Raw genomic sequence first — 22,165 nt, forward strand, 5'->3', positions numbered from 1 at the left:
TGGTGATGATGATGGTGGTGGTGGTGATGATGGTGGTGATGGTGGTAGAGGAGGTGGTGGTGATGGTGATGGTGGTGATGGTGATGGTGGTAGAGGAGGTGATGGTGGTGGTGATGGTGATGATGGTGGTGGTGGTGATGGTGGTAGAGGAGGTGATGGTGGTGGTGGTGGTGATGGTGGTGGTGGTGGTGATGATAATGATGGTGATGATGGTGGTGGTGGTAGAGGAGGTGATGGTGTTGATGATGATGGTGGTGGTGGTGGAGGAGGTGAGTGTAGTGATGGTGGTGGTGATGATGGTGGTGGTAGTGATGGTAGTGGTTGTGAGAATGGAGGTGGTGGTTAATTGTTGACGGGGGTGGGGCTCAGGTCATTAGGAATGAAGACCCTGTTTTTCTGTGACGTTTCCACTGCTCTGATGACCTCTGTGCTGCCCCTAATCCTGAATAAAGGCTTGCACTGGATCCAATGTACCAGTCTCTCAGGGAGTCCATACTTGCTACAGATCGGGCAGGAAGAAGCTGCCTTTCCTGTCGAGGTCAGAAGGCGGGGCATCACGGCAGTGCACTTGTGGGAGGAGCCTGGAGGCGGCGGCGCCCCCGAGAGGGAAAGCTTCCTGGGAATGTGCACAGTTAGAGGCAGCGAGCTGCACACACACACAGTGATGCGCTAGGGCTTTACAGAGTCCCGGGTGAAAAAAGAGGCAACAGATCCACACAGACGTGCACACACAACTATGTTTGTGTGTCTGTATCACAGGGCCGTGTGTGTAAAGTTAAGTGCACACACACACACACGCAACAGTGCATTTTACAAACACTGACGGGGAAAAGGCTGCTCAAACACATTTTAAATCGGTGCCTAAGAGGTGGGGGAGCGTGAGGGTAGAGAATACAGTTGAAAAGCACAAATACACGAGAGTTCTTGCACTGACCAAGGAAGGTGTGCCCTGAACGGGGCACATCTAGATCTTGGTGCTGGAGAGTAAAGTGGATACACGGAAGTGAAATAAAATAAAAGTGAGGGGTGGTGGGCGGGGAGAGGCCGTTGCTAGCCGGGAGCATCGGGGACACAGAGCCTGCTTCCCTTCTCAGGTTCTGTGAACAACCAACCCCCTGACGACGTGATGCTGCCAGGCAGTCGGGACGGGTGCCCCGGGCCGGTGGCTGGGTTCATCTGACAGGGTGTTTGTAGAAGGAGAAGAGAAACACGGATCAGCGCAGCGCGACACGTCTTCAGCGTGATCCTGCTGGGGATCTGCTGCATCGTTATTCAACACCCAGCTCAGCAGCTCTGCAGAGGCCCGAAGAAATCAGCAAAAAACAAGTGTTCCTGTTTTTATCAGTACAGCTGGGCTTCTCCGTGAGATGGTAAAAGCTGCAGGACCCGCGGGGCATAATGCTTTCCGCTTAGATTCCTCCACCCGCAGGAGAAACTGCGCTTGCACTTCCCTGGAGAGGCTTGGGAAGGCATCACCCCCGTTCCCTCGGCCCAGTGCCACTGGGGTCACCGTCCTTAGTTCTCTTTGGTGGAACCCTTCTCCCAGGTGGCCTCAGCTCTGCTCTGGCATCGTGAGTGGCGGGGCTGCACGTGATGCCCTCCCTGGCACTCGCCACCCACGCTCCCGCCACGCTGCACACGACCACTGATCACGAGGCGCCGCGGTACCTGGACTCGAGCCACAGGTGGAGGGGCCGTCACGGGCCTAACCCACCACCTGGCACGTGCCGATGCCAGTGGGAGTTTCCCAGGGCAAGGATTTGGGACCCGGCCTTCATCTTCCCCTGAGAACTCTTGGAGGGGAGCTCAGGCTGGTTGACAAGCAAACAACGGAGGACGGGAAGTGAATGGCACGAAGGTGAGACGGCTGACAGAGGAAACGTCTGACTTCTTCCTCCCGATGGCTCTGCCCAGCCCGCCGCAAGTGACCCCTGGCCTTCCGGAACTCTCTGCATCTTTCCATGGAGGCTGTGTGGGGAGGGAGGGTGACCCTGCCTGGCTTGGGTTCAGGACCCCCCCTCAGGCTGTGTGTGGATTCAGACCCATCCCTTAACCTCTGGGTCCTTGGCCCCGCCTCTGTGGAATGGGAGAAGGTGGGACCCACTTCCGGGCTGTGTGAGGCCCCCAGGGGACACAGCCACCAGCCCATGGGACACGACAGCCACGCCCTTGACAGCCACGCCCTTGCTCCCCGAGGGCAGGGCAAAGGGAAGGACAAGGGTGGAAGCAAGCCAGCAAGAGGAGATGCCCAGTTTGGAAGGAGAAAAGGAGAATGCAAATAGCCCTGGGGTCACACACAGTTTTATAATTCAATCCACAACCACAACTGGGCCTCACACCGTATCCAGGAACCACCACGCACCCTCCTGGGTCCTGGACTATCCCTCTAGCCCTGTCCCAGTGCGGCCAAATCCTGCCTGTGCCTCAAGCCCTCCTCCTCCCCCGACCCTCCTCCCTGGATTTCTCACGCCTTGAGCACAATTCTGAAAAGAGCTGACGCCTATTCTTGGCACTTACCTTTTTACTGTTACATATTTCTTTGTTTGTCCCTGCCTAGATCTTTGAGGACATTATTTAGGTCTCCTTCCTTTTTCCATCCCTCCACAAAGTAAGTGTCTTATTTTTACCTTTTCTAGATTAGTTCCTTTAGTGTTGAAGGAAACCAGAATATGTCACCCCCAAATATGCCTTTTTGACATGAAAATTATCTTGAGCTGAAGGCAATTAGGAAGCAGCAAACCCAGAAAAAACTCCCCCTTTTCTGCCTGAAGGCAGGAAATAGTCTCCTTTTCCTGGAGATAGACTCTTATTGGCCCAGAGATGCACCGGGGAACCTGCAAGCACACCTTCCTCCACTGGGTCCTCTGGTTTATTTACCTTCCCACGGCTGCCGCCCTTGGAACCCTAAACCTGCTTTCCTTGTCCTGTTAATTCTCTATGAACTTATTGTTCCTGCTTGAAGATGCTGTAACAGCTGTAGTTGTAAACCGATGCTTTGAGCTGTTTTTTGTTGAGATTTTTTCCAGGTGATGTGCACCGCACGCGTGAATGAACTGGTTTTTTTTTTCCTCTTGTTTATCTGTCTTATTGTGAGAGTCCCAGCTGAAAACCCGGATGGGTAAAGTGTGGTCTCCCCTACGGCAGATCCTGTATTTGAGACAGCAGGATGGCAGCAATGGCTAAATATTTTTAAAGTTTTGGTTCTTAGAAAAGTACTACGATAACTAAAGAAATCCGTATCTTCAAGAATCCTACTGAAATATGATTTTTATTTGTTTTGTTTTCAACATGTATATACTGCAGTTTTATTTCAATTGCACAAAGTTCACGCGTAGGAAATTTAAATGAAACAGTACGGTAAAAATAGCAGAGAACCAAAAACTCTAAACAGGAAGTACACCTGAAGCATGAGAACTCAACATTCTTTAGTGTTTCACTTTCAGTTGTTTTTTTTTTTTTTTTTTTTTTTGGTTCGCGGGCCTCTCACTGTCGCGGCCTCTCCCGTCGCGGAGCACAGGCTCCGGACGCGCAGGCTCAGCGGCCACGGACCACGGGCCCAGCCGCTCCGCGGCACGTGGGATCCTCCCAGACCGGGGCTCGAACCCGCATCCGCTGCATCGGCAGGCGGACTCTCAACCACTGCGCCACCAGGGAAGCCCTCACCTTCAGTTTTATTGACACTTGATGCCTGCAAATTCTGAAACAAACTTTGAGATCATAGTGACTATTCTGAAGAGATTTCAGCACCAGCACTGAGATTTGTACATTCAGTTGGTTTGCAGCTGACTTGTTAGCCATTTACATAGTGTACAGTACAGATCTGTCACAGGTCAGATCACCTTCCTGTAATTAGAAAGGATCCCCTGAACTGCACCCAGCTTAAGACAGCCGATGTACAAGGGCACGGAAACCATCATAATAATGTGGCTCCAATGAAACAGGATTTTACCGGCTAATTTGAAACTTAATTTGCCCATTCAGCAAAGGTTTACCAAGCTTGTACTACACGCCAGGCCCTGCTCCGGAACTGGAGAGCGGGCTTTGCACAAAACAGACAAAATCCCTGCCTCCTGGAGTCTATGTTCTAGGTGATGGGCGGGGAAGGGACACAGGGATAAAGTGTGGGGAACATCCTGCCGGGGTTCCTTCTGTGAAGGAAACTAGGCCGGGGCGGGAGGGGCGCTGGCCAGGACCTGCAGCACCTGCGGGCCAGATGGGTGGAGAGGCTTCGTGGCAGAGCCAGGCCCTGGCCACGCCCCGGGTAAGGGGTGAGCCCTGCAGACTGGAGGGGGGGCGGGAGGTGGAGCAGAGGTTAGCAGGGCTTTGGGGGCTTTTAGGCCACTGTAGGAAGTTTGGCTTTTATCCCAGAGACATGGGAACGAGCAGTGATCTGACACGGTTTAGGAGAGGGCCCTGCGGGGGCAGCAGGGGAGACGCCATCGGATGCTGGTTACACGGGAGAAATAGCCTGTGGGAGACACAGAGTGAAGTCAGAGGCCTGAGTGCCAGAAGGCCGCCGCCCTGAACAGACAGGAAGGCTGCCGGGAACAGGTTTCCAGGGGGAGCGGGGAATTCCGTTTTCGCTGGGTTCAGTCTGGGTTGCCATGTAGAGAATTTCTCTGAAACCTGCAAAGGGCAAATGAGATCACTGCGTATCTTCCCGTGCAACGCCGGGCTTGGCTTGCGATGGTCTGGACACCCCTGTTGGGGCGGACGTCTCCATGGATTTTTGTCTGGTGGGTCAGATACCCCCAAGGTTACAGTTTAGGGCCCCGGGGGATCTGTAACCCCAAAACTTATCCTTTCATTTCTTTGTCAAACTGTCCACATACACCTAGCTTATCAAATGCCTTTTGGACTGGTTCTAACACCGCACTGGTTCCCTTATCAATTAATGAGTTAAATAAAATCTTCAACACACGCTCATTTACTTTGCCTGAGAATCACAACCTGGCCAGTTTAAGGGAGATGTTGGGCCGGCAGTTAGAAGCGGACCTGAAGTTCTGAGGGCCGGGCAGGGCTGAGTTCCAAAGGGGAGTGTTGTCGGCCTACAGGCAGGATTTACAGCCGTGAGATGGGATGACAGACCTGTGCTGCGTGACTTTTCTAATCTTCACGGCCACCCACAAGAGCAAACCTTCGTATCACTAATATTCATCCCCACTTTGCAGCTGAGGAAACAGAATGAAGCCGGCGAAGAGTCAACCTGCCCAAGAGCACAGAACTGGGATCTGGACCCAGACAGCCGGCTCGCGACCCTTCACTGGGAACCAGTGGTTCTCAGTCTGGGGCATCTCTGACCCTCACGCGGCATCCGCTGGGGGAAGGCAAGGGCGTGGCAGAGGTCCCCACGATGCAGAGGGCAGCCCCCACAGCAAGGGATTCCCCTGGCCCTGAGTATCGGCAGGGCAGGGGCGAGAAAGCCGCAGACCTGGGGGGCCTCCTCTTCCAGGCCCCCCACTCGACAAGCCCCCTCTCAAGCCTGCAATCCTTCACTTGCTTATAACCATTCATTCAAGGCCTATCCTTCCGCTACGGCGGAACCTCCGTGTTTCATTCTCGCTAAATTCTCAGTCTAACGGACGCAAATAATAAACGCTCGACAAACGGCTGCTCACATTGACTGCATGATTTCTGATAGATCTGCGCTCACTTTGAAAAATCCCAAGGCTGTGACGGAGAAGGAGATGAGAAAGTGTGACGTTAACATTCTGCGATTTACACTGCATAGGAAAAACATCACCGCGTTTAGCTTAGGAAACTGGAGAAGCAAAAAACCTGAGGCCCGCGTCTCAACAGCCCTGACGGAGGTGAATTTTTCATTGTCCTTGAAGCTAATCAAGCCTGCGGAAACAGCATCACCAAATGGACTAAACGAGATTTTCAATTAAGTCAAACAGATGGCTTAAATTTTCCAGGTGACTTTCCATATTAATTCAGAGTCTGCCGGACCAGGCCCCAGGAGGCTTGGCACGGATGGAGCTGGAAGAAAACAATGAAATACCGGGGTCTTCGGCAGAGAAGACAAAGCAATAATCGCAATGCTTCTTCTATCCCAGCAAGAATATCATCAGCCAAATTGATTCGACTCCCCGACCAGTGCACGCTAAGGACCCACTCCCCTAGGAGGGGCCATGGAGAGTCAGGCCTTGGGACCAGCTACATGAGAAGGAAGGCCGCTCCAGGGCGGGGAGCGAGAGGTAGTGGGCAGCCCTGGGCTTGGTCTGTCCACCTGAGGACCTCACAGCATTTTACACATCACTGGAGACAGAAGAGCTGAAAGAACCTCAGAGGAATCTTGCATGGGCCCCAGGCAGATGGGTCCTGCCAAGGACAGTGGTGGAAGCCACCACAGGAGGAGTCCGCGCCATCACCGACCAGTGGATCCCAGTGCCCGTGTGCCTCGCCCTGGGCTGGGCCTGTGGAGGAGTAAGAGTGGCTGAGGCCACACGGCTCCTGCCCTTCCGGAAGCTGCCAGAAGCTACTAGTAATGTAGAGTTTCGTAACTGACTAGTGAAGACTGAGGCTGAAGTCACGGCAAAATGTGGGCTGGATATTTGCTGACCCTCAGGATGGACCATCCTCAGCCTAACTGGGCTCACGTACGGACTTGCAGGTCTGTAAACGGGTGGGTCCGGGTGCCACTCCCCTCTCCTTCCGAGTCTCCCATCAAGGTTTTCAACAGAGCGAGGTTTAACGCTGATACGAGTGGACTCTGCAAGCATAACCAGCCCCCCCCAGACTGCTTGAACTGCTTGGGACAGAATGAAAGTGATATTCAGACCCCTTCACAAAGACAGATTTTACTCAGTTCTTTCGATTAGGAAATAAAATCCACCCACAGCCTTTAACAACAGCACGGTTGCCTTTGTCAACATGTTCCACCAACTGCACGGTTCTTATACCAACTGGGAGATTCGGTTTATTGGAACAGGACTCAACACGCAGTTCCTGAAGCTGGCAAGAGACAGTAACACTCTAAAATAATGCTCTGAAAATGGGGCGCCATTCACAAGAGGTCCGATTACATGGCTTTTCTTGGAAAGACTGCATCTGCTCATCCGAGGGATGCCCTCCAAAGTCTGCCACGTGCCAGGCCATGTGCACCCTCTGGACGTGGGTGGTTGACCAGTCCTACCGCCACCCCCCCCCCCGAAGGCCAGCCTCCAGGGAGGAGAATCTGGGCCTGACATAAGGCAAGAAATAGTAGCATTGGTTTGACTGGTGTTCCTTTCCCAGAAAAACCAAATCATAAAGCAGTAAAGAAAACTTCAGAAAATGTACCTTTTTGGGGGATGTTTAGATTAGCAGGAAAGTAAATCGGACCCTAAAGAGACCTGGTGTTCCTTTCCCAGAAAAACCAAATCATAAAGCAGTAAAGAAAACTTCAGAAAATGTACCTTTTTGGGGGATGTTTAGATTAGCAGGAAAGTAAATCGGACCCTAAAGAGACCATGTAAGTGGACGCTGGTTTCATTATTACTGTCTTAACATAACTGAGGAAAGGGTGCAAACCTCATCCGCGGATCATCAGGCGGCATCATCTCCAGGTCGTGCGTGGGTCCATTTAGGCCGATGACGTGCAGGGAGATACTGGGGTTCTCACACCCAGCCTGGGAGGTCAAAGGGGACAGAGATGTGAGTGAGAGCCGCCTCCCGCCCGGACTGGCCTGGGCACTAAGTCTGCCAGGAGAGTCACGAGAGGCTCAGCGTGCGGAGGATGGAGTCCTTTAAGAGGAAGCTGCTGGCCCCTGCTCCCCCTCCCTGGACAAGCACCGGCCTGGCAGGGCACGAAGGACAAGGCTGCTGGGCGTGACGGCCCAGGCTCCTCTGCCCCCACAGACGGAGAGGCTGGGGTGAGGGAGGGACTCAGGCCCACACAGGGCAGGCGTCAGATGGGTCACCCGCTCATGCCTCCGATTTGGAAGTGGGCGTCTGAATTCTGTTGGCCAGAATATGCTGATTTTCCATGAAAACGTGAAACCCCCAATCCTGAGCCATCTGGGCTTTCTAGTTCCAATTGCAGAGCACCTGTCCCAGAGTTCACTGTAAAATCAGGGGGCCTGTACCCTTCTGGATTTCAGGTCATTACATCACTCCTGGAATGGGGGGGGGGGCTCTCATAAAGGATTCACCAGGGAAACCGTTCCATTTCTAGGTGATCTCTGGCTTCCAGCCTCCGGAACCGTGAGAAATAAATGTCTGTTGTTTAAGCCGCACAGTCTGTGGTGCTTGTTACGGAGCCTGAGCTGACTGATACACCTGGTGTTTCCTTTCTCTGGCATGGGACTCTGAGGACATCACTGGCCTCACTTGGACATTGTCGCCTCTCTTGCTGCAAACTGTAGGCTGGCATGTCCCGCTTTTCTGGTGTGCACGGCACGTGGCATCAGCTCCCAGAGCCCTCTGATGGCTTGGAAGCCAAGGCCCAGGGCTCACTGGCAGAGGCTGGAGGGGTCCCTCCAAGGCAGCTCCGGGTGGACGTGGGGACCCTGTCACCAGGTGGGTGCAGGCAGAGCTGCGCCCACTCTCTTGGGCACCAGCCTCTCTCCAGCTGAGTGGACGGTAGAGGTTTCAGCATCAGGCCCTCCCTTCACACCGGGACGCTGTGATTTGCTAACAAAGCGGGCTTTGGCTATCCGTCCCCTGCCCCACTCCTGCAGCCTTACTGTTCTGCTGGCTTTTCGTGGGAAGCAATTAGAAGCAGTATGGGTCAGAAGAAGACCAAGGACAGAACAGCCCGGGCCCAGGGGACCCGGCGCAGACAGGGGTCCTTCTGACCTCCCAGAATTTAGAAAAGGAACTAGAGGACAGGGTGCCCCCGGAGCGGGCAGTGTGGGATTTTGTCACCACGGACTCACAAGAGAGGTAATGTATTTTGATTGCAATGAAGCTTAGACAAATGATCAACGGCAGTTCCGTTATTTAAAGGAAAGTCAACCTGCCGACAAATTCAACTGAGCAAAAATGGGAATTTAGTGCAATGTCATGGGAAATAATTAACCTTGCCTCTGTTTACTGCACTGCTCCTGACACATCTGACTACCACAGCTCCACGCTGGGAGCCGGCTGGGCGCGGGCGCTGACAAATAACGCAGAGCTGCCCTGCTGCTGCTTCCCGCCTACCTTGGGGTAGTGGTAGGACTTCACGGTCGGGTAGACGGAGCCGGTGTAGGTGGGCAGCTCCATGACCGGCACCCGGGAGTCGTTGATGGTGGCGTAGGCGAGCCGCGTACCATCTGGAGACCACCAGTGGGCGATGTGGGTCTTCAAAATCTCCTCTAAGGGAAACAAACAAAGCAGAGGACTGTGGATGGCATGGATGGAGTACCGGCCAGTGCTGCCCGGGCACCACGGGAGCTAGACAGGCAATCACGAGCCCCCTCGGGGTCACTTACCTTCTACAGCCTCTGAGGAGGCTTCCCCGTGCCCGGGACACGCCTTCATCTCAGAGGTGCCTGGTCTGACCACCAAACCCTAGCACAGCAAACCCAATCAATCAGACCCAGTCACTCAAGGCCCAACCGGACAGAGGCTATAACCGTCTAAAAGCCATTTTGAGGGGCACAAATTTGCGCATGATGAGCCCAGCAAGTCCTTTCTTTTTTTTTTTTTTTTTTTTTTGCGGTACGCGGGCCTCTCACTGTTGTGGCCTCTCCCGTTGCAGAGCACAGGCTCCGGACGCGCAGGCTCAGCAGCCATGGCTCACGGGCTTAGCTGCTCCGCGGCATGTGGGATCCTCCCGGACCGGGGCACAAACCCGTGTCTCCTGCATCGGCAGGCGGATTCTCAACCACTGCGCCACCAGGGAAGCCCAGCAAGTCCTTTCTGAACTGACTTATTATTGTTCTGTTGTGCGTTATTATTTTAAGGTGATCAGAAAAACAGAATGAGAGGAGATACATTCACTCTGAAGCAGGGCCCAGCCAGGCAGAAGCAAGTGAGGAAGTAAACTGTGTTGCAGGTTGAGTCCCAGAGAATCGACTTGCAGGAGATGCCGAGGGGTCACGCCGGCACACAGACCCCCCCACGCACAGCCGCGCAGGAGGGGAAGGTGTTCAGAGGCCGGCGGGCTCCTCGCTCTGAAGCACGGAGTTGGTTTCACTCCACGTGGCACAAGCACAGAATGGCCTTCTCTTCTGCGGGACCAAAGAGGAGACAGCAGTCCTCCCAGGCTTCCACCAGCAGCAGCCACCACTCCTGCCCGCCCCAAAGAGCCTTGGCTAATTAGAGTTGTGACTGGGGACGAGTGCTGTAGGATCTGTTACCTATTCTGCAAAGAACAACTCGACTGTGTCTTTTGAACGAGCCGAGAGAAGACACTTCCCAGGCACAGCTCATTAGATGCTAGGGGCAGGGGAGCATCTCGGCGCGAAACAGCTCTAAGGTCAGCGGACTCCTCCTTGTACACGCTATATAGTTTTATAAAGCAAATCCCCCTAGGTTTGTTTTTAAAATAAAGATTGATGCAGCTCTATGATCACAAACTGTGAGTCCCATTCACCGGTCGTTATTAGATGTAGACCAGAAACCGGCTCTGTGAGCCTGTGGTGACAGAAAGGGAACTGAGGCGCCTGAGCAAACAGCGTGAGTGCGTCAACTGCACAGGGAATGACGTGAATCGGAGCAGAGCCAAGGGGCGACAGCCACCGGAGGGAAGGGCCTCAGAGATGAGAGAAGCAAGGCAGCAAGGCCAGGAGCTGGGCCAGCCTAATGGCCCAGCCAGGGGGCACCCGGGGATCTGCCGGCTGCAGAACGGAGACGGCGGGGGGGCGGGGTGCCCGGGGGGCAGGGCCGCGTCAGTCAGGGCCCTGCTGCAGTGGCTACAAAAGCATTCCACAGCCAAGTTCAGGACGGAAAGCGGGGCACTGCACCTCCTTCTCCCGGGAGACTGGCCGACCAGGCAGTTTGTCCCTCCATCACTGGCTCCACTGGCCTGGTTTCTTAGTGGGACAAGCCCCCATGTTGCGTGGGGCCTGCAGCAGCAACGCTAGGAGTTACCCCCTTCATAAAGTGCTGGCCTCCCTCTAAATAAGCCTCCCTGGCCCTCCGAGGGCTTTCCTCCAGGCTTGCTGGCAGCCTGCAGGGACCCTGCCCCAGTGTGACCTGGGACCAGCACCAGACGGTAGAGTCTCATCCACCACGAAGCCCCCGGCGTATCTGACCTCCCATCGCCCGGACGCATCCCAGGCCGGCAGCACAGCTCATCAGTGAAGGATGGTGAAGGGGCCCCGAGTCCCGGGTTCTGCCCCTGTCCTGCCATCGGCCGCGGAGGCCCCGAACAAGCCCCCAGCTGTCAAACACGGGGCGCAGCGGCTGCCTCTAACACGTCCTCCCTGACGCCGTTTTGTGACCTTGCGGCATCTGAGAAACGACTCAGAAGCTTCTGCAGAGCCGATAAAAACCCAAAGGTCTGCTGAGGGGGAAAAAAAACAAAAAACGAAGTCAGCCAACTCTCCACTGCTTGTAATTTTCCAATGTCTTTGGCGGCCAGCAAAGTGACTTTCAGCTGTGGGTGTGGAAGAGGTGATTCAGAAACGACTTTATCCAGCACCACCTGACCTGTCTGGCCGGCGCGCGGGGGACCGCGAGAAAGAGACCCCAGCAGACGGTCTGCTGGGAAAAACAGGCGCCATTCGCAACGCAGCTTTTGGGCGATTCTGCTCAGTGGCGTCTGTGCTGCAGGGCTGGGAGGGCGGGGACATCAGGGCACGAGGGGAATCACTGGGAGTGAGCGGGAACCAAGGGGCAGAGGGCCGAGGAGGTGGCGTCCGCCTGAACCCAGCTGCACGAGCCTGGCCACGGCTCTCACGGCACATTCGTTCACGGCCAGAAAATCCCCACGGAAAAGCGGTGGGTGCAACAAAGGCTTCTAGAAGAGGCAGCATCGCACAAGAGCAAGCAGACAACACGGTCCCTGCTCACACAACCCTCCTGAGGCTTCTCTTTGACACAAGAGCGACCTCCTGAAATGGGAGGGACGGCAAATCAGCAGCCTTGGGGGGGGGGGCCTGCCACCTTCATCCCCAGACGGGCCCAGGGGTGCAGGAGGGCCCTGCTAGCTTCTCATCCACCTGTCATGTGCCCACCTCATTTCTAGAACTTGCCCTCAGGCCAAAAGGAAACGCTCCTGCTTTGGTCTGGTCAGTGCAGGGCAGGGGTTCACACACGCAGGTGTGAGAGGGACAAAATCAGGGGAGAAGGGAGGCCTGAGGCTGGGCTGACAAGTACTATTTCTGTCCCTTCTGTCAGCAGAGGCCAGAGAATTTCCACTGAGCTCAATGCACCACTCAGAGAACACAGATGCAGGGAAGGACCACAGGCTTCAGACAATAACTGTGCTGGTCAGAAGGGAATCTGGAAACCACACAGTTCAGGGGTGACAGATATCTGGTGTGTGTCGTGGCACATGTTCCTTTCAATTCCATCCCACAGCAAGATGGTCACAAATAAAACAGAAATTCCTCCGTGCCAGAGGCCCGGCCACACACAAAGGGTGGCTTCAGTTTATCTTCCCCAGATGCCCTCTAACACATTGTTCCCTGGTGTTTTTATTTTCCTGTGAGTTAGCTGTTCATTAAAGAGATAAAGTAGGGATAAGAAACTATGGGGAAAAGGACCAGGCAGATGAAATCCTGACATTTTTGTGTTAATTGAGAATGTCCCTATTCTCCAAATGTTTTCTTCAGGCTTCCAGCTTAATGAGGCAGTTGGCTTAAATGCCATGAATCAAATGTAGTTTATGGATAGAGTTTTGCAGGGAAAAAAAAAAACCCTATTTCATTAACTAAATTAACTGCATGAACGCTTGGCTTAGAACAACAGGAGAAGCTTGCCTTTCTGAGCGAGTACAAATAACTCATGAGAACGAGAGGGTACAGCTTTCCTTCCACCTTCCCTGTCCTGCCCAGGGACCTCCTCAGAATCAAGTAAGAAGGATGTATTTGGGGACATTCACTTGAAGAGGCAGAAATTTTTACCCACGCAGCTTAAGCTCACAGTCGGGTCTGGGCCCATTTCCCTCATCGCTTGTCATCGTATCTCAAAGAAGCCCACTCCACTGCGCGAACGCTGCCGTCCAGGCCACACGCGCTAAGGGCGTATCCATGTCCGGAAGGACAAAGTCCCCTCTGGGTTCAAGGTGACGAAGGCCAGCCCAGCCAAGAGGAGGGGCTCTCGAGTCTTCCAGATGCAGATTAAGAGGGGCCCCCAAGGCCGGTCCACCACAGCTGCCCGGAGTCACTTAGGGAGGTTCTCAGGGAAACGCGGGAATGGCGGGCGCTCTCTGTTACAGACGCTCGGGCCCACTCCAGGCAGCACAGTCAGTGTATACTGGGGTGGGGGAAGGGCACCAGCCCCTCTTAAGCAAAAGCTCTGCGGGTGACCTTCGTGTCCTTGCCTGTTAATATGTCACATCTGATCAAACAGGCACTGCATTCTGGAAATGCCTGCCTAGGGTCTGCTGACAGAAAAATGTCACCTGCCATTTCAGCAAACAAAGGATGCTGCTGCCTTAAAGCCACCAGCCACTGCAGCCCACGGTGTACCCTGAGGGCGATTCAGGATGGAGAAAAACAGGATACTGGCCCTAGATCGCGAGGATGCATAGCTAGGAATAATTTCAGTGAGGCCAGACTCCTGCATCTTCCCATACATAGAAAAGCCCTACAATCATGAACTTGAGAGGTCTGGTTTTCGTGATTAGCAGTACTTTTTTGATATTTGATCACAAGATTTTTTTCACCAAAAACTCCTGTATACCCTGTCCTCCCTTTCCTCTTTGGAACAGTCCCTCAGAGCTATCTGAGAGGCAGGCTGTCTCCCAGGCTACAGTCCTCAGTAAGGTCTCTGATAAAGACACAACTTGCTTCTTTTAGGTTGTGTGTTTTTTTCAGTTGAAGGTCTTATTAGCATATAGGAAACAGGCTTCCAAATTATTGGGGGGGGGGAATATACCTACTTGAACAGAAGAAGAGGAGGTTCTGCTTAAAAGTTTGTTGTAGGTTGAACTCTGTCCCCCGAAAAGATATGATACCCTAATCGCTGGTACCCATCGATGTGACCTTACTTGGAAATGGGGTCACTGCAGGTGTCATTAAGATGAGGTCATACTGGAGGCGGGCGGGGGCCCCTAATCCGATATGACTGGTGACCTCATGAGGAAAAGTAAAGAGACACAGAGACAGACAGGGGACAATGCCAGGTGACGGCAAAGGCGGAGAGTGGGGTGATGGGTCTACAAGCCAGGGAACAGCAAGCGTGCCACCACCAGAAGCTGGAAGACACACCCTGATTTCAGACTTTCAGCTTCTAGAATTCGAACGATACATCTCTGCCGTTCAAAGCCATCCAGTTTGCGGTCCTTTGTTACGGGTAGCCCCCGGAGTCCGCACAAGGTCATGAGTGTATCGGTTGCCATAGAACCAGCTCCTTGCTGGGAGAATGCTGGTAGGAGAGAGTCAGATGAATTCTGCCCTGAAACTCAGCAGGGTGAATTTCTAAGCCAGACCTGACAAGGATGGGGGCTGCCCACTGGCCTGAGCCCTAACAACACGCTGGGCTGGGCCTGGCCTCCTCCGCCCCCGGCGCACACGCACACACGCATTCACGCTCTCACACACACACGTCTGATGCTGAGTGTGCTGGACTGCATCCTGCAGGCCGTGGCACGGACCGTCCCGGCCTCCGACGGGTGGATCGAGGTGGCCTGTCTCGGCTTCCACCCAACATGCTGGGGACCTGCTGTGACTGGGACCCTTCCTGAACCCCAGTCAGATTCAAGTACATTTTCCGGTTTAACAAATATTTAACATGTGCCAGACCCTGTTGCAAGCACTTTGCATGAAACCACCCAGCTACTCCCGGCAGCCCTCATGGCGCTAGATGAATCGCTCCTCTTCGGATCCGATCAGCTGCAGCTACACGCCGAGGCTCCGCCCCCTCGCCGAGGCTCCGCCCCCTCCCGGACCGGACCTGGCGCGTCACTGCCGAGCGCTCCCCGCACAGTCTTCAGCCAGGAGCGTCCCCAGCAATCTCCACGGGGACACAGCTGCAGCAGGAGTCTCAGTGCCAGGCTCGGGGTCAGAGCCACCGCCCGAGGCTTCCTTGCTCCTCGGACGGCCGGCTCTCCTGCGCGGATCCCTCTCCCGCCCTGTGCTCCGCGCCCCCCCAGGCCCCACCACGCCTCCACTGTGTCTGCTCGCGACTGGCAGAGAAGCTCCCACCGTCCCTTCCTGAGCCCGATGATCAACAAGTGAATGTGCGTCTGAGGATGTCATGTTTTATTCGACAGCCTTCACCCTTGCCACATACTTCGCTCGCCTTCGCTAATCCTGGATACTCACAAGAAGCCGGGATTAAGCGCCTTTTTACCGCTGAGAAAGTGGAGGCTGAGAGAAATGAACTTGATGGAGTTAAAGGCTGAGGGCTCAACACGTCCTAAACCCTGTGCCGGAGCGCTGCACAGGTGCTGGAGGTTCTGCAGTCTGAAATGTAGTAAACAAAAGACGACCACCACTCCCACCCCTCGCCCAAGTGAGCAGAAACCTCAGGGCCGTGGGGTCAGGACACAGAAGGTCTCTTTCTTTTGGGGGGAAATCAGAGAAAGCTCTTGCGGAGGTGGCATGTGGCCTGTTCCCCAACAACCCCTCCTTTCTTTCAGGAAAGGAAGCAATGGATCACAGCTGGGCACATGGTCTTCCAGAATAAAGACCCTTCCCCGCCTCCCGTGTGTAGGGGGGGAGGTGTGAAGTCAGGCGTGAAGGGGGGAACTCTTGCCCATGGGCTAGGACAGAAGGTCTGCGTAACTGCAGGTCCTCCTTTAAAGGAAAGGGGGTGGCCGCTATTGCCTCTTCCCTGTCCTGCTGGCTGGAGAGCAGACACGGGGTGAGACTTTGTAGACCAAGCAGGTGGCAAACGCCACAGTACGGACCTAGGGGGTCCAGAGTAGGTCACAAAGTTCCTGAGGTCCTCAACGTCAGACAAACCCACGGAGTTAGAGCTGTAGGTCAATATCACTCGCAAGTAGAAGACAGAGCGCCAGCCATCTAGGGGGTCTGCAAAGGACCCGCGCCTAGGAAAGGACACTCGCTCGTCTGTCTTCCGACAGCACTTTAACAAGGAAGAGAGACTTCTACTTCCATTCGCAAGCTGAGGCCGGACCTGCAATCCCCCAGGGGGCGACCTCTGCACCAGATGCCGGAAAACGAGGGTCTACAGGGGTGATGGAGGGTTGTGCAGACCTGGAAGGGCGTGGGGAGAGGCAGCAGGGAGAGACAGTGGGTACCAGGAGGCTGGGGACAGAGGCAGGCTTGCGTCTCCCCGACTGCTGCAGCCCGGGCTTCCCCAGGCCGACAGGCCGCACGGGACCGGGTCTGGCTGGAAAGAACCCCAAGGCAGACTAGGGGCCACTGACATGAGGCGGAAGGGAAATGAGAGGCTTCAGAGTCCTCTGGGGAAGCTGCTGCCGTGTCCTCTCAGGGCTCTTCCAATGCACGTGCTCCTGCAGGACCGCTCCCGCAGCCTCGTCTTCCCGGGGCGGGCGGGAAGGCCGAGACCCATCTGTATCAGGAGCTGTGTAGCTCGGGACGGCGGAGGGGTGCAGAGACACCTCTGCGTGCTCTCTGCGCTTCAGAATGGCCAGAGGTCACAGACAGCCCCGCTGCCGGCTCGGCAAGACGAAGAACGCCCACCCTCCTGCTTTTAAGTCAGTTGTCTGCCGCCTCTACACGTCAGTGGCTTCCCCGATTCTGATGCTCCGGCGCGCTGCTGGGGCAGGCCAGCCACACCGTGAATTCCCTGCTGCCTGGATTTTCTGTCGAGAATGCAGCAGTCAGAAAGCAGACTGCGTTTTCTTAGAGATGCAATGTAAATTCATAGACTGCCTCCAAAAGCAGAAAATAAGATGTTCCTGAATTTATAGTTGCCGCAGAAGTGGCTAAACCATCGCTTAAGGCAAGAGGTTCACAGGAGGCCTTCTGCGTCTATGGCTTCCAAACCCCCAGTCTCGTAAGCTTGACTGATTACCTTTTATTGTTTTTCCCGAGGCCCTGTAGGCTCCTGTGCCACACTTGGTCCATGAATTTAACTACTGGGTGGACTCATTTGGGGGAGATCTTAGGGTACACAGCCACTTGGACTACACAAACATCAGAAGCATCTTCCAAAGCTGAACCCAGAAAACCCTCTTGACGTCATTTTGGGGTTATTAATGCTCTTTGTTTCCCTGGGGAGTCATTTATACCTTAGTATAAATTCCTCTACCGAGCTCGACACCTTGCTTAGTGTGGCAGACAGTGTTTTCCAAAACTGGCCCCGGCAGCATTTCTGGGACTTGACGCTCTCCCATTAATAAGAGGTGAGGCCTGGGTCCCTTCCCCTGGACCCGGAGCAGTCCTCTGCAGCCGCTGAACCAACAGGATGCAGCAGAAGTGACGTGTGTGGCTTCTAAGGCTGGGTCACGAGAGGCCGTGAGCTCCCGGCCCGGGCTCCCTCTGGCTTGGGCTGCTCCCCGTCGAGACCGCGCGCTGCACTGTGGGAAAGCCCAGTCACGTGTCAGATGTCCCTGCCGGCACCGCTCGGGGCCCAGCGCGCAGCCGGCATCTGCCACGGGACACCTGAGGGAGCGCACCTCCAGGTGGCCCCAGCCCAGCCTCCCAGCTGGTGCAGAGGAGAGAGGAGAGCTGTGCCTGCCAAGCTCTGCCCACCTCACAGGGGCCACTGTTTAAGCCTTTGTGTTTGGACCACTGAGAACAACTTCAGCTAAGAAAAGCTTTGAAAAGAAAGACGGCTGGGGGAGGAGGAAACCTGGGCTGCTGGGTTGGGCCCCTGTGCCTGTGTGGTCATCTTTCTTTGGCTTTTCCCTGCTCTTTCCCCTTCACTTTCCCCGTGGGCACCTGAGGGGGCTTCCAGCACTCGGGCCGCCGCCCTCTCTGCATTTACCCGCTCCTCGCCCGGGCAGCGGACGCGTCTCAGAGACGTTCATTCATCCAGCCCTCCGCCCACTCAGCACTCGGTGGACAAGCAAACGTCTAATAAAGCAGACAGAGGACACGCTCAGGGCTGCACACACAGAGAAACTGGCTCTTACGACGGTCTCTCAGTGACTCGGAGAACGAGAACCACGTTTGCTGACCTGTACCCCTGCCCTGAGGAAGCACATTAGAACAAAGCTCTCAGTGTGAATTCAGGCTTCTTTGTGAAGTAGGGGTCCCAGCGTGGGCCTCGGCCAGGATTCAGACAAATGTGAGGAAGGCAGGAGATGCTGCCAAGAGCTGGATTTCCTGAGGCTTGGGGATGGGGAGGGGAAGAGCCAGCCGGTCTCTGGTCTCTGTGCTGGTGCCGTGGCCCGGCCCTGGGATCAGACCCTTGCCTCCTAGGGCCTCCCGCCGCGCCCCGTGCCCGGCAAGAGGGCAGCCGCTCCTGGACGGAGGGCCCCATGCTCCCGAGCCGCGCGCCTCATGTGTAAGTAGATTCCCGCCCCGCCTCCCCTCCCTTACTCTAAGTTCCCATGCTGGTGTGAAGGAGGCATTAAGGTCCTAATCAGGAAGATAACCAAGCGATAATCCAACACATGCAAACATTAGGGGCCCTGAGCTGGAGGGTGTGCTTTCCGGGGAGAAGCCAAGTCTGGAGAACTGGCGGGAAGGTGAACCCAGCGGGGACGCAGGCCGGTGGCTGGAGACGCTGAAGACACAGGGCCCCTTCTCAGGCCCAATCTTGTGCTCGTTACCAGGGTTTTTCTCTGAGGAGGGTCCCCCAAGTCACATGAGCTTTGGGCCCCACAACAGTGAGAAACGTCCTAGCAGAGAGAAAAGTGACTTTTGGAGAAAAATCCACGCAACAGTAGCATCACCTAGGAAAATGGTTTCCACCTGCTACTCCGGAGGCCACGTGCCATCTTGGGGAGACCCGGACCCCAGCTCTGATCCCATGGCTTAGGGCCTCTCTTCCTTGACTGTGAAAACAGGGGTTTGGCTTACATTACTTTTTCGCAACCTTTCTGAAAACGAGCACACCTCCTTATAGGAAAACACTGCAGATTCCACGTTTTAATCCAGTTTGAAATAGTCAACGTGTCTTTTAGAATAATTTGTACTTCGTTCATCACAAGAGCACCTGCACATATTGGATGGACAGTTAACTGTACGGTGGCGTACAGTTTATTTGGTCCCATGGACAAGCAGGTGCGGGCGCGGATTTGCAGGCGCCCCGAGCAGGCCCCACGGCCCATTTCCCCACCCTGACTTAGATGTGGACGGAACTTCCTTTGAGCAGGTTCTAGAATGTCTGCCACCAGACAGAACACCATCCTGTTTCCTGAGCTCCTGGCAAAGTAACCAGCAGCCACGAGCAGAGGGTGGCCAAGGCTGCGGCAGGCTTTGTCTGCTGGAAGTCTGTGAGTCTAGACCAGCCCGAAGGCAGGCCCGGCCGCCGCGGGCGCGCTCGGGACGTGGCGCTCGGTGAGGACACGAGCTCGGCCCCCTGCTCCTTGGCCCCGGCCTCTCTGAGCATCTCCTGATCTGCCCGCCGACCTGCCCACAGAGGACCCGGAGGTGGGCTCCGGAGCTCCAAAGCCGCTGGCGTGCTGGTGTCAGTGAGTGGGGTCACAGGCTCTTGTTCAAGGTCAACATTCCCGCCTGTGTGCCCAGGACCCTCCCCCAGTGACCGCGCTGAGCACCAGCTGCCCGAGCGCTGCGGTGCATATGCTCTGGGGTGTAGAAGACGCTCAGGGGATTGGCTTCTGCCTTAAGGGTCTCACACAAAAGGGAAAACCTTACCAGGAACCAGGAAAAAGGAGACCTGCACCTAAGCGTCTGACCTCCCTCACCCTCAGGGCAGGCGGCCGCAGGAAGAAGGGGCTCTTGCTGCAGAATGACTTTGCCCGCATTTAAAAAATCATGCCAGACCCCAAGCAATGAAGGCTTGTCGGCCCAGCGTCAGTCAGGTCGGGTGCAGGAGAGAAGAGGGAGCCTGCGTGACCTGGGCTGGGCTTCTGCAGACACCGTGCGGATCCCTGCAGGGCAGTCACTTCCGCAGGGGCTGCAGGGGAGGGGTGGGTGAGGGCGGGGGAGAGGCTGCATGCGATCCTCCGAGGGACCAGAGGTGGGTGGGGAGGGCGGTGTCGACCGTGGTGGCAGACCTCGTTTTCCTCTGTTCTGCTCTAACGTTCAGTGAGTAGCACACGGGCTAAGTCAGGTATCACACACACAGCGCTGACCACTGGGTGGCGGTCGGACGGGAGGGGGACTCTGCCCATCCCCGAAGGTGTCCTGGAGAGGGACCTGGAGGGAGCCACGCGCGCGGCATCCTGCCCTGCACACGTCAGCACGCGGTGCTCAGGAGGATGGACCCTGGGGCTGGACGCTTGAGCTCCACATTCTGGCAGGCTGTGTGACCTTAGGCAAGTGACTCAGCCTTTTGGTGCCTCAGTTTTCTCATCTGTAAAATGGGGGTGATAACAGTATCTACCTCCCTGGGTTGTTGTAAGAGTTATATTAGTTATTATACATAAATACGCTAGCAAGTCCTGCACAACCTCTGCCATTATCGTGGCGTGCACATCAGCCTGGGTCTCTGGAGAGTGGTACTCAGGATCCCAACTGAGGGAGCAGAAGCTCAAACGGAAGATGAGCCTGGACCAAACTGGTATGGCCACTGTGGTACGGCCTTGTGTCTGCTGTGCCCCGGCACCTGGTGACAGAACCAGCTCGCCATCAGGTAAACCTCACTGTCGGTCACCCCCCCCACCCCCGCTGGTCCTGGTAATTGGAGGAGAGAAAAAGCAAATGGCTCACTCTCCCTGGAGGGCCCTGGCGGGTTATCTCTGCCTCGCGGGGAACAGCAAGCCGCAGGGGATAACTGGCTGCTCAGGGCAAGAAGCGTTGCTGCTTTTTCATTGTTCATTTTGTAAAGCGCCTGCAAAAGTTATATCACCTGCAACAAAGCAGCCCCAAACCAACCCCCACTGAAGTCCTCCCCGCTTTTCTTTTTTATAATTAATAAGACCTTGGAGAGGATAGTAACGCTAGGAAGACAGGGCTGGTCGAGGCAAAGCGAAGAAGAAAGCGGAGGTCACCTCGTCTGGCAGCCCTGACGCAGCCAGCACTTCGCTGTGACCCCCTCTGACCCCAGGTCTGGGCCAATCATTCTTTTCTTCTTCCCATCAAAACTGAGAGGCAAAACGTTCACGCGTGGGTGCGTGTCCACATGTGTATGTGTTTCAGTAAGTTTTCATTTACCGCTCCAAACAACCACTCCAAGTAGGTACCATTATTACCTTTATGTTTCCCTTAAGGAACTTAGAGGGATGAAAGTTTACATAATTGGCTCAAACGACACAGCTAGTAAGTGAAAGGAGTGTATCTGTGGAAAACACTGCAAGAGACATGTACCTGGTACCTTCCCACCTCCGTTCTGCTTTTCCGACCGCTCCCCCGCCCCCGCAGCCCCAGCGCCACCTGTGATCTGGATCCTGTGCGCGCCACTGAGCGTGAGACGAAAATGAACTTGGCAAGCAGATCTCACATCTGCCCCAGGGCCACCCTCTGCAAGGCCAGCTGCCAGGCGGTCAGGCAGCCCTGCAGAGAGCCTGCCATTTGTGCCCTGGCACCGACCAGAAACGGTTTTAAGGTCAGCTCCTGAAATGTGTTCCATTTAAAAGGGAACGTTCCACCACAGTACTCTTGGATAGTAACTTAATAATCTATAAGAGTGCCTGGTTGAGGTAAAATGTATTATCAACCCTACAGTGATTTTTAATTTCCTTAGACAGTCACATTTTCCTTCCCGCTATTTTGCCAAAGCTGATCATCCTGTTAATAATATTCACAAGAAAGTTAAAAATGACTGACATTCTGAAATTGGAATTTTAATTGGATAGTGACTTAACTACCAACTGAGATTTACCGCCGTTTGTATTTATGAAGAAACCGTTTCTTACAAGTGCTGATTCTATTTTGTCCTCTTCTGAAAGTTAGAATTCTTCACCACAGAGCAAAATTATAGCCTTAAAATTATATGTAACATTTCTTTTATACGTTGACTTCAGCTTTAAAATTAGGAGACTATTTCCTTTTAGGATGCACTGCAGAAAAAGCTCATTACATTACATATTTTCAAAGAAAATCCTAACAGAGCAATAGTCACCTGAATCAGCCTGAGACAG

At 54.7% G+C, this 22,165-nt stretch overlaps 1 protein-coding gene across 4 annotated transcripts in view; it reads right to left on the bottom strand.

The window, feature by feature from the left end:
* Positions 1 to 22,165, bottom strand: part of DPP6 (dipeptidyl peptidase like 6) — a 922,327-nt gene that overhangs the window by 115,447 nt on the left and 784,715 nt on the right. For all 4 annotated transcript variants that reach the window (XM_067041762.1, XM_059073588.2, XM_067041763.1 and 1 more), the window contains exons 9-10: positions 9,127 to 9,281; positions 7,516 to 7,613 (exon numbers count right to left, since the gene is read on the bottom strand). In XM_067041762.1, coding sequence (XP_066897863.1) covers positions 7,516 to 7,613; positions 9,127 to 9,281 — 253 coding nt within the window. The remainder of the gene's footprint in view (positions 1 to 7,515; positions 7,614 to 9,126; positions 9,282 to 22,165) is intronic.

The sequence above is a fragment of the Kogia breviceps genome, chromosome 9, assembly GCF_026419965.1.
Source record: "Kogia breviceps isolate mKogBre1 chromosome 9, mKogBre1 haplotype 1, whole genome shotgun sequence".
Classification (NCBI taxonomy): Eukaryota; Metazoa; Chordata; class Mammalia; order Artiodactyla; family Physeteridae; genus Kogia; species Kogia breviceps.